Source organism: Pelodiscus sinensis, chromosome 4 (assembly GCF_052426305.1).
Source record: "Pelodiscus sinensis isolate ZL-2025 chromosome 4, ASM5242630v1, whole genome shotgun sequence".
NCBI lineage: Eukaryota > Metazoa > Chordata > Testudines > Trionychidae > Pelodiscus > Pelodiscus sinensis.
In genome coordinates this window covers 77,559,342-77,577,576 of record NC_143055.1, presented here as the reverse complement: position 1 = coordinate 77,577,576, position 18,235 = coordinate 77,559,342, and the positions used below count along the sequence as shown (strand labels likewise).

The 18,235-nt window shown below is 39.3% G+C and overlaps 1 protein-coding gene across 6 annotated transcripts in view; it reads left to right on the top strand.

Annotated features, from left to right (window-relative positions):
- Positions 1-18,235, top strand: part of GLRB (glycine receptor beta) — a 71,172-nt gene that overhangs the window by 24,113 nt on the left and 28,824 nt on the right. For all 6 annotated transcript variants that reach the window (XM_089777957.1, XM_075930121.2, XM_006121851.5 and 3 more), the window contains 2 exons: positions 5,769-5,998; positions 7,949-8,031. In XM_089777957.1, coding sequence (XP_089634083.1) covers positions 5,769-5,998; positions 7,949-8,031 — 313 coding nt within the window. The remainder of the gene's footprint in view (positions 1-5,768; positions 5,999-7,948; positions 8,032-18,235) is intronic.

The window sequence follows — 18,235 nt, the reverse complement described above, 5'->3', positions numbered from 1 at the left end:
GATGTGCGTGTGGTTCTTCGTTGCTTACTCAGAAGGGGAATGTGTATTCGTGTGAGGTCAATTACTTCCTTGTGAACCAGTTTTGTCATGTTGTGTAACTTTAAAGTGAATGTGTTGTCTATAAATGAGGCGCATAGAAAGATTACTATGCCAAGAGCAGGAGGATGTGTAGTGTTCAGATTCTTAATTTTCCAGGCATCTGAGGATATGAATAAGCAGAGTTGAACATAAAGAAACGGAATATCAATGCACAGTAGATCACACTCATGCCCATGTTTGTTGTCCAGGATGAGAGAAGATAATTGAGTATTGATAAAAGACAGATGGTAATGATTGGGAACTCCCTACTGCATTAAGTCATTTTGTGACTATTATCATTTCTGAGTACCAGGGTGAGAAGCATTCTCTTATGGGTATAAAAAACTTCTGCTTGAATATGAGGAATATTCATCAGCTTAGTCCTTGCTGAACCCAGTGATATTAGCAGTACTGCGAAAGACTTGCATTTAAGTTTGGAAAATGTGGAGTTTTGTTTAAGAATGAGGAGTCTAAATATAAAGCTTTTTTCCATTTGTCCCAGTGTGTTTCCCTGCTTCTGCTTGCTGCCTCTAGTTCCAGCCTACTATTTAGATCCCTATTCAGTAGTCAGTAAATGTCCAGGCCAACTACTTGGTATCAGGTCAAATACCAGTAACTTACATTCATCCGTGTGTGTGCATCCTACATTGTATTGGCTTCTTTTGTTGCCATATTGCATTATGAACTCTGATGTCCATTCCCTCTGCATTACTGCTTTCCAGGTTTTTTTCTCACACTGAATATCTATTTTTAGATTTTCAGAGGGGTAGCCGTGTTAGTCTGGCTCTGCAAAAGTGACAAGGAGTCCTGTGCCAACTTATAGTCTTCACAGGACTCCTTGTCGTTATTTTTAGATTACTTCCCCTCCAAATATATTATCTTTTTTCCATGATTAATCCAATTTGTGAGGTTCTGCTCACTTTTTAAATCCCCTTTAAGTCTCTTGAGTATTATATCTCTGTCTTTACTGATGTTTGAAACTGCTTCCAATTTCCTATAGGTTTTCAATTCCATCTGTGAATTTCATTAGTATGACATTATTTCCTCTCCTGTATCACTCAGGAAGTTTCATTTAAATAAATTGTATGTAATTCAGATACCTGTGGTAATTCACTGGGTTCCTCCACCAACTCAGTCCTGTTATTTTTCAGTTATCATTAGCTTAGTTGTTCAGCAGGAATTGATCAGTCCATTTACTTCAAACTAATTTAGGAAAACTTCCCTGTTAAGGACAGTATGTAAACAAATAGATTACCATATACATGTTAAATAGTAATAATAAAAGCCCCTTTTGGTGTCAGTGCACCTTACATATGTCCTTAATTTTAAGCACATCCTCGGACAACTTCAATGGAATTGCCCAACTGCTTAAAGTTAAGCATATGTTTAAGTGTTTATGGTGATAAGGCCTGACTTTAGGTCTTACCTTTATATTTGAAAATTTTGGAAACAAACTTTTTAAAGTTTAATCAGGAGCAAATAGGGAATTTGGATGTATTTTATTGCAAAGGATAATAAATATGTGCATTGTGTTATAGGAGATTGTCATTGACACAAAGAATGTAAGTGTGCTCAAAACAGCCTAGGATTTAGTTCTGGGAAAAAAAGGAGATTGAGGGATAAATGTGAAAAAAAGCAGAAGGGTAAAAGGGAGATAAATGTTTAACATGTTAGGTATATTAGGCCAGATGGCCCTTTCATGTTTCTAAAATTTATTGCACACTTTAAAAAGTGACTTTTACAGAGGTTTCTTTATGATTCACCAAGAGCCAAATGGTTAAAAAAAAAAAAGTGATGTAATGAATGTGCCTTAAAAAAAAAAAACCACCCCAAAAACCTATTGCAACTACCTTGAGCACAAAACCATCTACAGTAAAACTCCAATAGTCTGGCATCCAACTGTACAGCACTCCCGATAGTCCAGCATCAAAATCGTAAAAGCCTAGTGAGTGAGCTTTGTCAAAAAATGAGTCACAAGGCAGCAGCTGAACGAGCAAAAAGGGTAAAAAGGTTAAAAAACCTAAAACATTACAGTATACTGTATACAGTATGTACAATAAAAAGGGTTAAACACTTTATATACAGTATGTAATGTATACAGTGTATATGTATAACCAGCTTATAGTACCTCCTGATGGTGCTGGATTATCAGATATGACGAACTACCTAGGTCCCGAAGATTCTGGATTATCGGAAGTCTACTATATCCTTGTATGCAAATTGCTTGGCCTGAAGTATATTTATCTAATTTGATTATTCAAGTGAGGGTTTTTTTTGTGGGTCTACCTTTTACAGGTACATAAGGATGTGTCTATATTTACCACACTGAAGGTGGATTTTCTGGCATTTGATTTAGCAGGTCTAGAAAGGGCCTGTTAAATCGAACACTGTGGGTGCCCCTGTTCAGTGCTGGGACTCTTTGAGTTCCATGGAGTACAGGAAGCCAACAGGATCAAATGGAGAAGGTGCCCAGCTCAGCTTAAGATATGTCGACTCCCGCTACATTATTTACATAGCTGGAGTTATACCTTAAGGCAACCTTCTGGGTCTATTAGGAGAGCTTCTGGATTTTGTTTGGAATGTCATGACCATGGTGAAATCAGCCAGCCAGCAGCCTATTCCACCAGAAACAGAACAAAAAGCTGGAATTGGGGCATATACTGTGAATGTCAACACAAACTTCCACATAAAGCTATCAAGTAGAAACTAACTGATATGAAGACAAGTGGATGCCCAAGAGAAATCTTAAGAAGAACCCTCATCAGGGAAGGGTAAATAGTCTATCAACATCTCATTTAGGCTATGCCTACATTGCACATTTAACCCAAGTGATTGGCACCTGAATTTGTTCACCTGCAAACTTCAAAACACTGTGAAGAATGGAAGAGACTGGTTTCCACCTTGATACCAGCATTGGCTGAAGGAGGATATAATAATAATAAATACCACACCCGTCATCTGGTTATCCAGTATAAATGGATGTGATCTGGGTCATTCCATAGTTCCTACCTTGTATCACAATATAATTCAAAGAGGCAAAAAGGGCAATAAAAAGAAAGGGAAACCAAAAGCTATCTGGGTTTAGTGCAGACATATGCTAGACCCAAGGAGAGGCAGAGGGAATGGTAGAAACTTAGGTAGCATCTGCCCCCTCTCCCCAGATGGCAGCCTGCAGCAAGTGCAGCCGGGCTGATGGCCGAGTGCTGTGATGTGCCCAGTGTGGGTACTCTGGGCACTCCAAGCCAGGACTGCTTTGCAAGCGGGGCACCCCTGAGAACTGTCTGTCCGGGGTGGGGGTCGGGACCCTTTAAGTGCAGCCCTCGGCTAGCCTGAGACAGCATCTCCATGCTCTAAGTCCTCCTCTGATGCCCTGCTGGCACTGCTTCCGGCCATCCTTAAGCCTGGTTCAGGGTCCACTTAATGTGGACATGCTAGTTCGAATTAGCAAAACACTAATTCGAACTAGTTTTTTAGTCTGGATCCGTTAGTTTGAATTAGCTTAGTTAGTTGAACTAAGTTAGTTGAACTAAGTTAGTTCAAATTAACGTAGTGTAGACGTACCCTTTGTCTTTATCAAATTGAAGAAGCAGCTTTTTCGGTTGTAACAGGGAGAGTAGATTTTTGGAGGAACTCTATATTCAGTATAATGAATAATGGCATGCTAGAGAGAATAAACAATGAATTGTATTTATCACAAATGGTTTGAACACAACTAATTTCCATACAGGATGGGAGTTTCAGCAATACAAAAAGCAAACAGAGCCATAATTATACATGCAATTGAAAAGTTACATTTGGAGATGACGAGAATAGCCTGAGTTTTCATGTATATTAAGCTTTCTTTACATCATGCTGGTAGTACAAAGGGCCCTTACATTTATCCTACTTTTACACTTCTAAAGTGGTATAAAATGGGCTGTAATTAGGATGGAAAATCCTGGTTACCCTGCTCCGGGCTGCTCTGGCCAGGTTGGGCTGAGCTCGCTGCAGGTGGGGGTGGGCAGCTTGTGCCAGGGACACTGTGCCTTGGGTGGGGAGCATTCTAGCCAAGCCATTGGTTAAGCAATTACTGATAAGCATCACCCGCTAAGTGTGTGTTTATCATTTAAAAGTTACATCCCTAGCTTTAATGTAAATGAAAATCAGGTCATATTTTTTTTCACCAAGAACAGACTGTGAGAAAGCTATACATCTCTATTATTAACTATAGCTTTTCCAGAAGTATGCTTATTGTATATTATCGTATAAAATAATATTTAATATCAATGTATTTAATGTATTTTCCAGTTAATTATTTTTGTTATTTACAATTATGTTTAGTCATAAAGACAATATTTTGGAAGACTGCCCAGAATATATTGTGCGAAAGAGACTAACTTGTACAAGAAATGATCTTTTATAATTGGTGTGGCATAATGACACATCCAAATGTACTTAAATCTCCACCACATGTTGTTTCATCCATAACAATTTATTATCATTTGTAAAGCACTGGCAGAGAGTTATCTATTATGCAAGATATGCATTTCATGACAGACTATATCCCAGAATATTTACCCTTTAATAGACATACATAAAACACAAGAAGTATTAGGAGGTCTAAAGCAAGGACTTATGTTGCATAAAGGTTTTTAACTTTTAAAAAAAAATTAAGATAACTCTTTCCCTCCATTTTTGGTTCACAGCATGCATCTATCTTAAACCTTAATGAACAGGCAGTAAGAGTGAAAATCATAGTTGATATTCTGGGTCAAATAGTTCCCTGGATGCACACTGCTCTCACTGAGGATGAAATGCATGTGGCTACCATTCAGATAATCTGCTTCATTTACTGAAGGCAAAATGTGGTTCTCTTTAGATCTGATTGTACTATCATCCATGTGTTCTCAGAATTCAGGAAGAATTTTGCTTGATTTTTGCATGAGTATGGTCTACAGTGCTGCTCTGTCAATGTCAAATTCTACTTTTAATTGTGCCTGTACTATCTCAGTGAGGTTCAGCATGCATGGTGGAATGAATGAGCTCTAGCTACCTTTGGGAGAGATTATTTCAAGTTACTCCAGGGGCATAACATCACCAGTACAGCAATGGACTGACACCAAAATTTGGAAAACCGTTTCATATTTCTTTGGTTTCTTAGTTTATTCTATGGCTCCTAAGCATTACTTCTCTGCCCTGTTTTCTACTTTCATAATGTGGTGCCACATTGTTAACATACTGTATAACCAGCTGAAGCATGTGCTGCAATTTACACTTACCGGGTCAGAGGATTGATGTAAGTGTGAAATACATATGGGCTCTGCCTGATATCTTGCAGCCTGAAATACATATATTTTGTAGAACTATAAGACTACACCCAATCTTCATGTACACACAGAAGGTATCATTGCTGTCATTGAGGCTTCACAGATGTAAGGGAAGGCAGAATTTGGCCCACATTCTCTTAGTTTAAGATAGTTAATCTAAAGAAAGCATGTAACCTCACTTTAGCTATCTTTGAGCTAATTCTCTTTTTAAAAAAACCGAGAAAATCATGACAGTATATTGTACTGAAGAATGATCAATTGTATCCATTATAGGAAAATCGCTAACTCAAAATCTTTTTTCATTTTCGAGCCCGCATGATTTTTGGATGTTTGTATTAATTTTGGTGTTTTTGTGGCTACACACTTACAAGTTCTTCTCATCAGGATTACAGAGTTAACATCTTCCTAAGACAGAAGTGGAATGACCCCAGACTTAAATTGCCCAATGACTGGAGGGGTTCAGATACGTTGACTGTGGATCCAACAATGTTTAAATGCCTGTGGAAGCCAGATTTGTTCTTTGCAAATGAAAAGAATGCCAATTTCCATGATGTCACTCAAGAAAATATTCTTCTATTTATATTTCGGGATGGAGATGTTCTAGTCAGCATGAGGTATTGTATTACTTTAATTGTAAATATTTACTGTTGGTTTTGTTTGAATAATCTTCAATAAGTTATTTGGTGTAGGACATACTTCTCAGTTTGCAGCTTAGTAATATGTATAATTTACAAAGATAATAATCAATAGTACTTTCAGCTGGTATTGATATTAAATAAAATATATACAAATAAATCAGAAGTTCTCAAAACTACAGATTCTAAAGAATATTGATTGATACTTTGTCTATTATGATAATAATCTGACAACAATTAGGGCCTTTCAGAGTAAGTGATACAGTTTTCAGACCACATTAGATACACCCTATGTTAATAAGAATCTGATTTATAGCTACTAACAATTGCTGCATCTGGAAGCAGAAAATTAAAAAACAAGCCCCAGTTGATAAGGGATTATCCTATGGTCTGTAATGTTGTAGGAAAATACTGATTAGGGTCAGTGTAATACTGGAGATAAGTTTTTCAATTGATCCAAATATTTTTTATTAGACTGTTTCCATTTTAGCCACTAACTCAATCCTCAACAAAAACAAATTTAATTGTATTTGTAACAATGTGCCATTGTATATTTAAATACAGAAACTTACAATCTTACTATAGCTATTGCTGAATGGGAGACCACTACCCCAAATTACCTGGCAGGGCTCTTCGAATGTGGATTTCACTTGGTATCAATGGACTTGGGTTCTGCAAACCTGAGGATGGATATGGGAGCAATGCCCCCTCTATACTCTCAGGCTTGGCTGGAAGTTAGAATGCCAATCCATTCCTTTCCTCCACACAAGAGAGAGAGATGAGGAGAGCCATATACTGCATGAAACATGATGGCAACCCCATCACCATGAACAGTGTGTATGAGGCCCATTCCCAAGCAACCCACTGGTTGAATATAATTTAAATCCCCAAAGTAGACCTTCAAGGTGCTGGATGGAAGGGAAAAAAAATCCACAGAGCAGTTTGACAGTTTTGTCATGTGGAAAACCAGAAATCTCTTCCAGACCCCAAACAAAATTTGGCAATCAGCTTCATCCTTGGCATTGTGAAATCCAGCTCTATAGATAAAAGGTGGGGCTTGAAAAGTCCCTATCCTGGCTACTTGCCAACAGTAAGCAGAAACAATCCTCCCTCAGCTCAGTTGGCCTCTCCTAACTGCTTACTATACTGTTCAGTGGCAGCAAAAGAAGAAAGGATGTGGTCCTCCCTCTTTTCCCCCCACAGGATGGAGTGAAGGGGAAATGAGAAAGCAGCAGCCTCCCCATAGTGTAATATTGCCCCAGGTGCTCTCACTTGAGTTTTCCCCCTCCCACCACCCAGACCCATCAAAGACACACACTGACTAACAAGGTGAGCATTTTTCCTATAAAAGTTTATACATGAAAAGCCTTATTGCTGTACAAGTTGAACTCTCTTGTCCAGGACCTGATCAGTTCCGATCTGAGAATTTGTCCGATCCCAAGAGATCAATATTGTCTAGCAGCATTACCAATGCTTCCCCTACTTACTGGGCTCTTGGAAGACATTTAGTTAGTGGTAAATTAAAGCTAAATAGTGGCACAGAACATTGAGAGCCTGAATTGGTGGCTATAAACAAAAACTTTATGGGACTGTGGGAAACATGGCCACACCTATGGTAAATCTGGCCAACTAAAATCATGCCAGACCATAGATGTTGCCAGACTAACGAGGTTCATCCTGTATTTCTAAACCATACAGAATTTTGCTGACAAAATACATGAATACAGCTAGAATGATGCTGGTTCAACACCCCATTATTTTGGAATCAGATTCTCAGTGACAACAGAAAATTGAGTCACTATACTATACTATAGATTCTTATTATTTTTGTACTTTTACACTCTGTACATGCACAGAGACAGTCTTACTCTAGTTTGTTACTTACAAAGCAGTGCAAATTATGTCTAAGATCTATTTTTCTATTTTCAGATTATCCGTTACTCTGTCATGCCCTTTGGACTTGACCTTGTTTCCTATGGATACACAGCGTTGCAAGATGCAATTGGAGAGCTGTATGTAAATAAGTCTATGCATAAAAATAGTTACCTTCTAGGCAGGCCTGAAAATCAAACAAGAAATACTCTATTTATGTTCAGTGTAAAGACTTCTTAATTTTAAAATTAATATTCTGTGATTACTACAAATTTAAATGTACACATCTTTCCTACAAGAAAATTCTATGTTTTTAATCTGTTCTATTTTTAGTTTTCTGCTAGCAAACACATAATAATGTTTAGTGTTTTTAAGATGTTTAAAATGCATTGAGTAAAATCAGAGCATATATATCACTTGGAAAAATGAATTAGTGTTTCCCTCAGGTAGTTGTATCTTGTATGACAAACATTTCTTCTGCAGAATATTGTAGGCTTTATTATCCATTGTATCATTGAGAGTAAATCTGCTAAGTTAAATAGGCCTGCACCTGCCTAATAATACTAGGTCTGAATTAGGTTTTAAAATTTTAATACTGGGCTAATTCATACAGTCCTTTAATTCCCCAAAACCTTTGATATCAAGCAAAGTTTTCCTGAGAAGAACTCCAATATGAGGCTCATTAGCAGCATTACAGATACCATATTTACTCAAGGAGGAAGTATGCATGAACAGTTTTTTCCATTCCATTAGAAACAATTACCTTTTCTTTAATACCAGACATGCTGTATTCAAAGTGGTGAGGACAAGCAATTGATTATTATCCTCTCCCTTGAAGTTATAGTGTGACTTAAGCTTTTGTCCTTTTTAATTCAACTTGCAACAGTAAGAATTAGTCCATAGAATAACTACCTGGCTGTGCCTACACTAGGCCACTTATTCCGGAAAATCAGCCGCTTTTCCGGAATAAGCTGCGAGCTGTCTACACTGGCCCTTGAATTTCCGGAAAAGCAACAATGCTCTGCTGTACAAAATCAGCTGCTATTCCGGAAAAACTATTCTGCTCCCGCTCGGGCATAAGTCCTTATTCCGGAACACTGTTCCGGAAAAGGGCCACTGTAGACAGCCCAGTAGTCTTTTCTGGAAAAAAGCCCTGATCGCGAAAATGGTGATCGGGGCTCTTTTCCGGAAAAGCGCGTCTACATTGGCCACAGACGCTTTTCCGGAAAAGGGGCTTTTCCGGAAAAGCAGCCTGCCAATGTAGACGCTCCTTTTCCAGAAAAACTGAAAACGGAATAGTATTCCGTTTTAAGCATTTCCGGAAATTCATGCCAGTGTAGACACAGCCCCTGTGTTTTCTTCCAGTTCCAATAGTGGGGAGGCTTTCTTGTTTCACTTAGCTGTTACCAATTTGATGTTTTGTTTTACTTAATTACTTGACTAATAGAATTTCCAAACCAAACTATTTCTTACATAGAGTTAGTCTTTTTTAGAAAAAGGCCACCATCTGGAAAAAAGTTACAAAATTCTCTAAATTAAATGGATTTGGCTATGGGTTTAAACTCTTCCATTGTAGAGCATACTTATAAATGTGTCCCTGATGGAAGGTCTCTGGATGTGTTTTTCCTAATTATATACATTTAGACATTATTCTGACCTTATTTTCAGCACATGCAAAATAGTTGCAAAATATGTGTATAAAAAAGGCCTTGTATCCATGTTAAACTGTAGCTCTAACAATGTGGTAGAGGAAAAACTTAAACGGTGAATAGTCTTGCAGCACCTTAGGGTATGTCTACACTAGCCCCCTAATTCGAATTAGGGAGGCTAATGTAGGCATTCGAAGTTGCAAATGAAGCCCGTGATTTAAATATCCCAGGCTTTATTTGCATCTTCCCATCCAGGCGCCATTTTTAAATCCCCTTAGTCCGAACTAACTGCCCGTGGCTACACGTGGCAGTGAAACGTTAACTCGAGCTAAATCCTTAGTTCAAGTTAACTGTTACACCTCTTGTTCTTCTCTTCTATTCTGCATTGATTAGGCCTTGACTGGAATATTGTGTCCAATTCTGGGCACCACTGTTCAAGAACGATGTGGAAAAATTGGAGAAGATCCAGAGAAGAGCAACAAAAATTATTAAAGGTCTGGAAAACATGACCTGTGAGGGAAGACTGAAAGAATTGGGCTTGTTTAGTTTAGAAAAGAGAAGACTTAGAGGGGACATGATAACAGTTTTCAAGTGTCTAAAAGGGTGTTACAAGGAAGTGGGAGAAAAATTGTTCTTCTTGGCCTCTGAGGATAGGACAAGAAGCAAAGGTCTTAAATTGCAGCAAGGGAGGTTTAGGTGGGACATTAGGAAAAAAATTATAATTGTCAGGGTGGTTAAACACTGGAATAAATTGCCTAGGGGGTAGTGGAATCTCCACCACTGGAAATATTTAAGAGGAGATTAGACAGACACTTGTCAGGAAAGATCTAGACAGTGCTTGGTCCTGCCATACTCATGGCAGGGGACTGGACTCAATGACCTCTCGAGATCCCTTTCAGTTCTGATTCTAGGTGGCAGGCAAGTTGTATGGCTAAATCAGGGTTCTGGGAGGGAGATAAAACAAAGCTTATGGAGAGTCAAAGGGAAGGGAAGACCTATGTTGTGAGCCCTGGTAGTTGCTGCTTGATGGAGAGCAGGGAGGTTTTGCGTACATGACAGCAGGGAGCAGGAGTCAGTGAGGATGGATAGACTATGGAGAGCAAGTTTAATAGAAGAGAGCTCCATCAGGGATAGGACTAAGAAACCTGTCCCAAAACTTGTGAGCCAGCTTGGAAGACTAAGTAGGAATTCTTGTGTTTCTTTGGAAACTTTATTAATAAATCCAGACCCCCACAGCCATTTCACCACAGCCACCAACTCCACAGTTTATCTTTTTTTACTGCTATTCTTCCTCTTATTGCCCCCAAATCTGTAGCTCTTCTGCTCCTATTACATCTGACTGCACAAACTTTCTCTTGGGAAAGTAAAACAGCTCCTCCTTTATCTCCCTAAAACCTCTGGTCATCCTGAATCTGTAAGAAAATGACTGGGAAAAGACTGGCACTGCTTAGTTTAGAGGGAGATGAATAATAGGGTATATAGTAGTTCAGAGGAGGTAAACTGAATGCTTCTGCTATTCTTTCTCATAATTCAAAAACAAGAGGACATTTATTGTAGTTAAAAGGCAGCAAATTTAAACGTGATAAGTAATACATTTTTATTATAATAGAATTAGCCTTTTAAACTCATTGAGACAGAGCCTGGCAGGATTCAAAAAAGGAATGTCTACAGTTTTATATTTAAGATCTTTTAAAATAGAAGGGACGTAAAACCTCCTGCATCATGGTATAAAACAAACTTTAAGTATTTTGGGGGGAAAAAGAACATAAGAACGGCCGTACTGGGTCAGACCAAAGGTCCATCTAGCCCAGTAGCCTGTCTGCCGACAGTGGCCAGCACCAGGTGCCCCAGAGAGGGTGGACAGAAGACAATGATCAAGCGATTTGTCCCCTGCCATCCTTCTCCAGCCTCTGACAAACAGAGGCCAAGGACACCATTTCTATCCCCTGGCTAATAGCCTTTTATGGACCTAACCTCCATGAAATTATCTAGCTTCTCTTCAAACTCTGTTAGGGTATGTCTACACTACCATCCTAGTTCGAATTAGGGTGGTAATGTAGGCAACCGGAGTTGCAAATGAAGCCCGGGATTTGAATATCTTGGGCTTCATTTGCATCTCGCCGGGCGCCGCCATTTTTAAATGTCCGCTAGTGCGGACTCTGGGCCACGCGGCTACACGAGGCATGGACTAGGTAGTTCGGACTAGGCTTCCTATTCCTCGAGGAGTAATGGTGATTTGGACTAGGAAGCCTAGTCCGAACTACCTAGTCCGTGCTGTGTGTAGCCGCGCGGCCCGGAGTCCGCACTAGCAGACATTTTAAAATGGCGCCCGGCAAGATGCAAATGAAGCCCGGGAAATTCAAATCCCGTGCTTCATTTGCAACTCCGGTTGCCTACATTTCCACCCTAGTTCGAACTAGGATGGTAGTGTAGACATACCATTATAGTCCTAGCCTTTACAGCCTCCTGTGGCAAGGAGTTCCACAGGTTGACTACACACTGTGTGAAGAAGAACTTTCTTTTATTAGTTTTAAACCTGCTACCCATTAACTTCATTTGGTGTCCTCTAGTTCTTCTATTATGGGAACTAATAAATAACTTTTCTTTATTCGCCCTCTCCATACAACTCATGATTTTATATACCTCTATCATATCCCCCTCAGTCTCCTGTCTTCTAAACTGAAAAGTCCCAGTCATTTTAACCTCTCTTCATATGGGACCTGTTCCAAACCCCTAATCATTTTAGTTGCCCTTTTCTGAATCCTTTCCAAGGCCAAAATATCTTTTTTGAGGTGAGGAGACCACATCTGTACACAGTATTCAAGATGTGGGCGTACCATAGTTTTAGACAGGGGCAGTAAGATATTCTGTGTCTTATTTTCTATCCCTTTCTTAATAATTCCTAGCATCCTATTTGCCTTTTTAACTGCCGCTGCACACTGTGTGGAAGTTTTCAGAGAACTATCCACGATAACTCCAAGATCTCTTTCCTGATTTGTCATAGCCAAATTAGCCCCCATCATACTGTACGGATAGTTGGGGTTATTTTTCCCAATGTGCATTACTTTACACTTATCCACATTAAATTTAATTTGCCATTTTGTTGCCTAATCACTCAGTTTGGTGAGATCTTTTTGGAGTTCCTCACAGTCTGCTTCTGTCTTGACTATCCTAAACAATTTGGTATCATCCGCAAACTTTACCACCTCACTGCTTACCCCTTTCTCCAGATCATTTATGAATAAGTTGAACAGGATTGGTCCCAGAACTAACCTTTGGGGGACACCACTAGTTACCCCTCTCCATTCTGTAAATTTACCATTTATTCCTACCCTTTGTTTCCTGTCTTTTAACCAGTTCTCAATCCATGAAAAGACCTTCCCTCTTATCCCATGGCAATGTAATTTATACAAGAGCGTTTGCTGAGGGACCTGTCAGCCGATGGTCAGGGCAGTGCGTGTGTGTGTGTTATACACCCGAGTCTTCAACTGCTAGGACACTAGACCCTGTCACTGCAGGCGGCCTTAGCGGAGGCCGACGGGCACCCTCAGAAGTTTTACGTCCGTGTCTTTAACCGCTAGGACCGGGGTCCCTTCATGGCGGGCAGCCAACAGGCTGACAGACGTCCCAGAGTTTACAGGGAGAGCTTATTACACCTCAGACTTTAACTGCTAGGACACATGATCCCTTCACAGCGGACAGCCTAGGGAAGGCTGAGAGGTGCCCCACGGATTTGTCCCTTGGAGGTGACATGATCCAAACGCCCCAGCTCTCCCTATATCTGTCCCTTATAACTGGCTGGATTTCTTTTAAATTGTGCTTGGTTCTATTACAGCAACTGAGGGAGTCAGGTTAAAACTTAACCAGTTACAGGTTTATTGAAGAGGCTTTATAAAGCATGTGGTTACAAAGTATTGCTCTACTTCTTAACTGCTAGCAAATACAGATCTTAAAATGGTTACAAAGGAAAAAGGAAGATAGAAAATAGTGGTACCAAGTGACAACTTAATCGTTAAAGAGGGTGGATTGGCACTCAGCGGGCTGCTGTACCCATCTTTATATCCGTGGGGTCACGTATTTCTCTTTCTTATCTGTGATGCCAAATGGTACCGGTCTGTCTTTGTGATGCCAGTTCTTACAAGGGAGTTGTGAACTTAATTTACACTTGTATGAGAGATAGCTAAATTGGGAGTACTGGGCATTCTTTTCTCAGCGGGAGATTCCTCTCCAGGGACGACTGTGTGTGATCGTATCAATATAGGTGCCAGCCAAGGCAGTTCTCGCAGCCTCGAGGTCAGCTTATTGGCTTGATCACTCTCTCTCCTATTGGTGTTTTCAGTTTACCCAGGGTCAGATGAGCCAGCATATCCGGGCCTCTGTCAAGGCTTCAAAGACTGCTGATTTTATTGCTCCTTCTCTGCCCTGTATGCTTCAGGCACCTCAGAGGGGCAAGCAAGATAGATGTGATTGGGGGGGGGGGAGACTCTGTCTGGCTACAGGACCTTGTCAAAGGCTTTCTGAAAATCTAAGTATACTATATCTACTGGATCCCCCTTGTCTGCATGTTTGTTAACCCCTTCAAAGAATTCTAATAGATTAGTAAAACATGATTTCCCTTTACAGAAACCATGTTGACTTTTGTCCAACAAATTATGTTGTTCTACGTGCCTCACAATTTTATTCTTTACTATTGTTTCGACTAATTTTCCCGGTACTGAAGTTAGACTTACCAGTCTGTAATTGCTAGGATTTCCTCTAGAGCCCTTTTTAAATATTGGTGTCATGTGAGCTACCTTCCAGTCATTAGGTACGGAAGCCAATTTAAAGGATAGGTTATAAACCACAGATAATAGTTCAGCAATTTCCCATTTGAGTTCTTTTAGAACCCTTGGATGAATGCCATCCGGTCCCGGAGATTTGTTAACATTAAGTTTTTCTATTTGTTCCAAAATCTCCTCTAATGACACTTCAGTCCGGGACAATTCCTCAGATTCTTCACCCACAAAGGACGGTGCAGATTTGGGAATCTCCCTAATGTCCTCGGCCGTGAAGACTGAAGCAAAGAAATCATTTAGTTTATCTGCAATGACTTTATCGTCCTTGATTGCTCCTTTTATATCTCGATCGTCTAGAGGGGACACAGGTTTTTTAGCAGGCTTCCTTCTTCTAATGAACTTAAAAAATATTTTTGAGTTTTTGGCTAGCTGTTCCTCAAAATGTTTTTTTGCTTTTCTTATTAGATTTTTACACTTGATTTGACAGTGTTTATGTTCCTTTCTATTTATCGCACTAGGATTGGACTTCCACTTCTTAAAAGATGCCTTTTTGTTCCTCACTGCTTCTTTTACGTGGTGGTTAACCCACGGTGACTCTTTTTTAGGTCTCTTACTATGTTTTTTTTAATTTGGGGTATACATTTAAGTTGGGCCTCTATTATGGTGTCTTTAAAAAGTTTCCATGCAGCTTGCAGGGATTTGGCTCTAGTCACTGTGACTTTTAATTTCTGTTTAACTAATTGCCTCATTTTTGTGTAATTCCCCTTTTTGAAATTAAATGCCAGAGTTCTGGATTGCTGAGGTGTTCTTCCCACCACAGGAATGTTGAATGTTGTTATATTATGGTCACTATTCCCAAGCGGTCCTGTAATGATTATATCCTGGACCTGATCTTGTGCTCCACTCAGGACTAAATCGAGGATTTCCTCTCCCCTTGTGGGTTCCTGTACGAGCTGCTCCAAGAAGCAGTCATTTAAGCCATAAAAAATTCCCCAATGGACAGATTATTTCATAAGTGTCAACTATAGAGTTTTATGCTCATTTCTCTGAAGCATGTCATGTGTCCATTATCAGAGACAGGATACTGGACTAGATTGACCAGTGTCCTGAGCTGGTTCATTAGATCTGACGTTCTTAACCCAGCTCACTCAACTCTACGGGTGTGTCTAGACTACATTGCTCCATCGACGGAGCCATGTAAAGTAGTTTACCCGACATAGTCAATGAAGTGGGGATTTAAATAATCCCCACTTCATTAAAATAAAAGTGGCCGAAGCGCTGTCGACAATCAGATGATCCTGCACAGCACGGCAATCTAGACGCAGATCGGTCAACAAGGTCACGAGGCTTACAGGAGCGGTTGACAAAGGCTTCCCTTGTTGACCGATCTGCGCTGTGCTGGATCAGCTGATTGTTGGCACAGTGCAGTGGCCATTTTTATTTTAATGAAGTGGGGATTATTTAAATCAACGGAGTCATGTAGTCTAGACACACCCAATATTTCCCCCAGCTTTAGATCCCTATATTATCAGCTTACTTTGTAGAATTTTCATTATTACACTAAAAGTCATAATTGATAACAAATCTATCTTTGATCCCAGTAATTTCAACAACTACTACCACATGCATAAATTACACCCATTCTGTAAAATGGTGAGATTAGAGAAGCTGACTTCTCTAATTACTGTATTGCTTTCCCTCTGCCCGTATGTATTCAACGTCCTCCATGCCAAGAAACTGCTTGGCTTGGAATGTTCAGTTAACTTTTCCACTTTGCTAAAGATAACTTCCCATGCTTTTTATTCTTCGTAACCTCAGCACAGCATATGACACCAGTGTCAATACATATGCTCTTTGACTGGCCTAAACATTAAATAGGTCAGAGTCCTTACTCACTCACTTTGGCTACTATGTCTCCAATGACCATTTCTTTGAAACTGGTAGTGACTGTGCCTCAGATTCTAAACCACTCTGCTCTGGTTTCTCATTTCCTTACATTAAAAAACTATCTGCTTTGCCTCATTTTCCTTACATTAAAAATTAACAATTTAAGCATAAATACCACTTTGATGCCAGTGATATCTATGCCTCTCTTTTTAACTCTTTCATTTACCTTTCCTTCAACACTCCCCCTCATCTCTCTAAACCACATAAATCCTTGATGTGATGTTAAATTGAGTATTACAAAGACAGATCCTCCACCTTTACAAGAGAAATATCCTCAGCTTTGTCTCTAAAACATGCATCTCCTTCCTTGCCCCTGACCTTCCTTTCACTTCACAGGTCCGCATAACACATAAAGAACTGTTTTTTGTGACTTAGTTATTTCATGCTTTGATTATTGCAGCACATTCCTATAAGGCTTCCTCCTGTCCAAACTCTAGTTTGCTGGAAGTGCTACCACCTCTCTCATACCTCTCATCTTTGTCATAAAAGAGCTGTACTGACTTCCCATCCATTTGAAAAATTGACTCTACTAAGTATCCTTCATGACTATGCACTTAAATGCCTCTGGTTTCCCATCTCTTTACTCTTCTGCTCTACCAATTTAAGTATCCTCTTACACTTATATTCTCACTCTGATCTTTTGCTGCATCATCAGCTATCCTGACCATATGCTTGCCACCTTTTCCCTCACTAATTCTCTCTCTCTCTCTCTCTCTTTCTCTCTCACACACACACACCAGTTTTTTCATATATGCTGTTATTGTTAACCATGCTACACAACTCTCTCTGTATACTGAGAGACGCTTTGTACTTCTCCTTTCAATTATAACAGTTTTGTTGCAATTTGCTGTGCATTTGAGAATGAAATACACTTAATAAAAGTATTAAAACATACTTTCATGCTATAGCTTTTATGATATAAATGTTCAGGTGGAAAACTTAGGGAAGTTTTCCATAATCAGTATTACCTATTGAAAAGTTTGAAAAGTTCATCCACATTTTAGTTTATCACAGATATTTTTCAAATGTAAAAATAATGTAGCTTATTCCCACCCCTGGGAAGGAACAGCTTGTTAAGCATTTCTTAAAGAGTCTGCATTCTTAAGGTGCAGCACCCTAAACTCAAAATTGCTTATTTTGTAATTTGGCACATCTACACAGTATCAAATTTTGAAATAATGCACTATTTTGAGACATCCCTTAACCCTTGGCTTACAAGGATGCCAAAATAACGCCTCCATTATTTTTAAAAAAAATTGAAATAATGGGCAGCTTGGTAAGATGCACAGAGTAGCAATTTTGGGATACCTTTGGTATCCCAAAATAGCTGTGCTGCGTAGACGTACCCTTAGAAAAAAATACACTACATTCTGAATTTATCCTTTTTATGTCCTCTATCCCTCCCATTACTTAAGCACTACTCTGTGTTTAATTCCATTTTTAATGAGTGTCAGGCAGACAGAAAATTATGTAAAATCATGATCATGACTGCACTTTTAATTAACATCTTTTTATGTTCAAACATGATGGTCCTGCTTTTTCACTTTCTTGTGCAGTGTGTTATGAAGTGGTCAAAAGTCATCTGTGTGGACCCAGATTTAGGCAAGCACTTAAGCATGTGGTTAAGTCCATCTGTATTGAAGAATGCACTTAAGGCCACTTTGTATATACGAAAGGCCCAGATTCAGAAAATCACTTAAACACAGTCTTAAAACCCACAGAGATCAATGGGATTTAAGAATATGTTTGCAGATTAAGCATGTATTAATGTTCTTTGCTGAATCAGAGTCTAAATGACAATACAGTGTTAAAAGTTGTGGAGGATCAGGTACTGTTTTCTCTGTGTGAATACTGAGTACTAAAATAACAAAGTTTTGTCAAGTCCTAGTAAAAAATAGAGAATAAATATCTGTGAAGCCACTCATAATTTTGTGACAAAAGCAGAAAGCAAGAAATTTTTTAAAAAATAGATT